The 3,518-nt window shown below is 39.6% G+C and overlaps 1 protein-coding gene across 1 annotated transcript in view; it reads left to right on the top strand.

Annotated features, from left to right (window-relative positions):
- Positions 1-3,273, top strand: part of zgc:65811 (uncharacterized protein LOC393524 homolog) — a gene marked incomplete at its 3' end in the record, with an annotated part of 7,603 nt that extends 4,330 nt beyond the window's left edge. The window contains 4 exon segments of the mRNA XM_035655181.1: positions 105-206; positions 1,181-1,276; positions 1,520-1,603; positions 2,661-3,273. Coding sequence (XP_035511074.1) covers positions 105-206; positions 1,181-1,276; positions 1,520-1,603; positions 2,661-2,843 — 465 coding nt within the window.
- Positions 3,274-3,518: the final 245 nt, after the last annotated feature.

Below are 3,518 nucleotides of genomic sequence, written 5' to 3'. Positions count from 1 at the left end.
GGGGGGGGGGGGGGGGGGGGGTAGGATAAAAAATAAAATAAATAATTTCAGTAAATAGCCTATATTGATGACCACAATGTTTTGTTTTAATATTTGTCATTAAGGTTGGGCGGGAGTTGGTGGAGTTCTACAGTAGCATGTACGCTCTGTATGTGGCTAATGGAGACCCAATCATTGGTATAACTCTCACATTCATCCACAAGACAGTAAGCACAAACTATTTCCTTTTACTTAATGCTTTTGCAACTCAAGAAATATTCATGAATTGTGTAAAATACATAAGTGAAATTTCACTTATTACAAATGTTATTTCATCATTCCTTTTTTATAATAACCGAATGTAGTGCCCTTAAAATGCTCTTCAATGCTACATTTCAAATATTTAGAATCCACCACTAAATTAATGGCTAACCAGTTTTTGTCATCATGATGTAGTGACACAAAGACGGCATTGAAGTTGCATTGAAGTGCGTCTTTTTGATGAAATGCAATCAAACTTTAGGAGAAACACAGGCCTGTGCTTCACTGAGGAGCTTTGCCATTCTCTGTGGCAGGCAGGCAACTGCACTGATCAAACACTTTTCCAGCCACAGTCTGGTTCCTTGCTTTGTTTTGATCAGAGTCACTGCAGCTCACAGTGAACCCACGCCATCATGAACGTGGTTGTGTCGGTAGTCTATGAAAACGATGTCTTGGCTTTGATGCAGAGTAAAAACCCAAGCTCACAACCCTGCCTAGTTAGTTGGCCAGCTAGGTCTTGTTAAGATAAGAACAGAAAATGACATTCTAGTTTTTGTGTCTGTGTTTATTTACAGCTGCACATAGATAGTTGGGTCAGAGTTGTTGCTCTAGCTAACAGGTGCTAACTGGCTAACTTAAAAGGCGGGGTCATGTGACTGGTGACGACACCACAAGTTGACATAATATGTGTCATTAGAAAAAGTATGAAAACATTTGGAAATAGGTTTTCTTTTTTTTTTTTTTTTACAAAAGTTATGAAATGTGAAATTTAAAATGCTACTAAAATAAGAATGATGAAATAGCATTTCAGTGTGAGTTTTTAAAATGTTATGACACTTTTGGGCTCCATATATTAATATAATGTGATATGTCAAATATAAGGTGCTCATTCATTCATTTGGAGTCTGCTTTGACTGATCTTCATCTCCCTCCCTTGTAGCTTCACTGCTGTGGAATGACAGGAATCTCCTTGATAGAGCTGGTTCAACAAACCTGTCCCGAACCAGATGGGTTCTTGCAGCGTTTCGCCATGCCTGTAAGTGGGGTGCAAAGAAACTGAGCTGTTCTAATGAAGCTGCTATTTGTGTTAAGTATTGAATGGTTTGTTTTGAGGTCATCTTTTTACTATTGATGTTCACTTAAGATAGTAGTACAATGTAGGGTGACTAAATTAACCCCTTTTCTTGTTCCTAGCACTGGAAATTGAACTGCTGTAGACTGTGGGTTAGCTACAGTGCAGAGGGTGTTAACAGTGTATCCTGTCTTGGCATTCCTACAGAACTGTCCTGGGATCATCGTAGATGTCTTTGACAGGAAAGCAGAACTGGTGATGGGCATCTTTATTGGAATTGGAGCTCTTCTGGTAAGCAAATATATTGCATGCTGCACTTTTCTAAAGTTAAATGCAGTAAATCAAGGAATCAAGGACATTTATTTACCATTATACAACACAGGACTGTATATCGAAATGAAAGTTTGCAGTTACTTTCAAGCTGAAATAGGCTGGTGACTGAAAAAAGATGTTACAAGATAAATAAACCAACAAAAATTCAGTTACATTGTTGTTTTGTTTTTAAAAATAACTACGTTCTTCTTGCCAGTTTGTATTGAGAATCAAATGTGTGTATTTGCTTACTCAAACATCTGTAGGAGATAATATCACTCTACTTTCTAACACTTTAAACTAATAGCTCATTATTAAACCACATAAAGTAATTTGTTTTAAATATTACAGAATTGTACAGAAAAGGATTTAAAAACTATACAAAAACTGATTCTAAATGTGATTATTAACAAGACTAACAGCGCATGTTATATCAGTGAATGTGTCAGAATCCGATCTGCCTGACCACATCTGGAGGTTGTCTGGTTGCATTTTGTGGGGATTCTGGATAGGTGCAAACACAATCTGTACAACGTGCTGGCAATCGTCCACAATATAACTGATAGATAGTTGTTTTTAGCAAGCATTAAATATGGCTTATCGTTCAAATTTAGATAGCAAACCAGCGGGAAGGCTGAAAGAGACGCCGCTAATTCTGTGCAATTAAAGTGGCAAACTGTGCATAATTGAACAGAACCGCATGAAAAATGAAAGCAAATACGGCTGTGAAATGAATGATAGACAGTAAATAACTGCCAAAACACAGTACTGAGAGTACAGAGTACAGATTGATGTCGAAACATGGCAACCTCGAAGGAAGTAAGGGATACGGATATCTTTGTGGGAAAAAAAAAGCTTCAAATGAAAGCTTCATTCTGTTGTTCGCCTATAGACAAGCTTGTGTTCTTGTTCATAAAGTTACTGAACATGTTCTAATCACTTTGCACCCCTCTGTCTCTCTTAATCATTCCCCTTCCCCTGCTTTAATAATCATTTTTTCCTTCATTTCCATTCTTCCAATCATTGGTTCCCAAAGATCATAGCTCTGATTTGCAGCACAACCCTCAGTAAAAAGATGCATCAGTCTGCCTCATCTCCTCAGTACCTCATCCTGACTCAGCCTCAAACATCCCAATTTGTCTCCACCTCCTACCCCAACCCTGACAATGACCCAGTCGTCTTCACCCCTCTCACTATGGCTAACATCCCCATAGCTTAGTGCACTTACTATTTCACACTGTCTCTCTCGCGCCATTCTCTTCACCGCTGAACATGTTCAGCTTTTCTCTGCAATGGCATCTTATTAAGCTAATCATTCTGCACACATTTTCAACAATCACGTGTCATTTATTGAGTGTCTGGAAGTGGTGATGTACGGCACAGTACTAGTCCCTGGGTGGAGGCTCACACTAGTGAGGCGCAGGTTACAGAAATACATTTACATACAATACAAAGATATTAACATTTTGCCTTTAATCTCACACAAGCTTCTTGGTAGCAGGAGCTTGTATGTGCAACCTCTCTCTCTCTCACTAATTCATTCTGTGGCTGGTTTAATCATGGGGGTGGATCATGGGGGTGGTGAGGAGGAGAAGGCAGGCTGTTCACTGCACAGGTCTTTGTCCCATCACTGCTTTTTTTTTTACCCCNNTTTTTTTTCCCCCCCCCCCCCTCCACTTTGTGTGCATGACAGATTATTGCCACGGTCTGCTCCGGTCTCCTCCTGAAAGAGCTCAAGAAAAGCAAGCAGGCGGTCACTGCATACTATTCGACTGTGTACTAAGAAGAGGTATCCGCTTCCAACCTGCAACCTCATCAACGAAGACCATCGCTGAAATTCAGGCTGAATCAGCAAATACAGGTTTACAGATTTTTACTCTCCACATGGACGACA

This window comes from Morone saxatilis, unplaced genomic scaffold (assembly GCF_004916995.1).
Source record: "Morone saxatilis isolate NCDOM2014 unplaced genomic scaffold, NCSU_SB_2.0 Contig14, whole genome shotgun sequence".
In the NCBI taxonomy this organism is placed as follows: Eukaryota; Metazoa; Chordata; class Actinopteri; family Moronidae; genus Morone; species Morone saxatilis.
The sequence above is the reverse complement of the archived record's forward strand: the minus strand, read 5'-3'. Positions and strand labels throughout refer to the sequence as shown.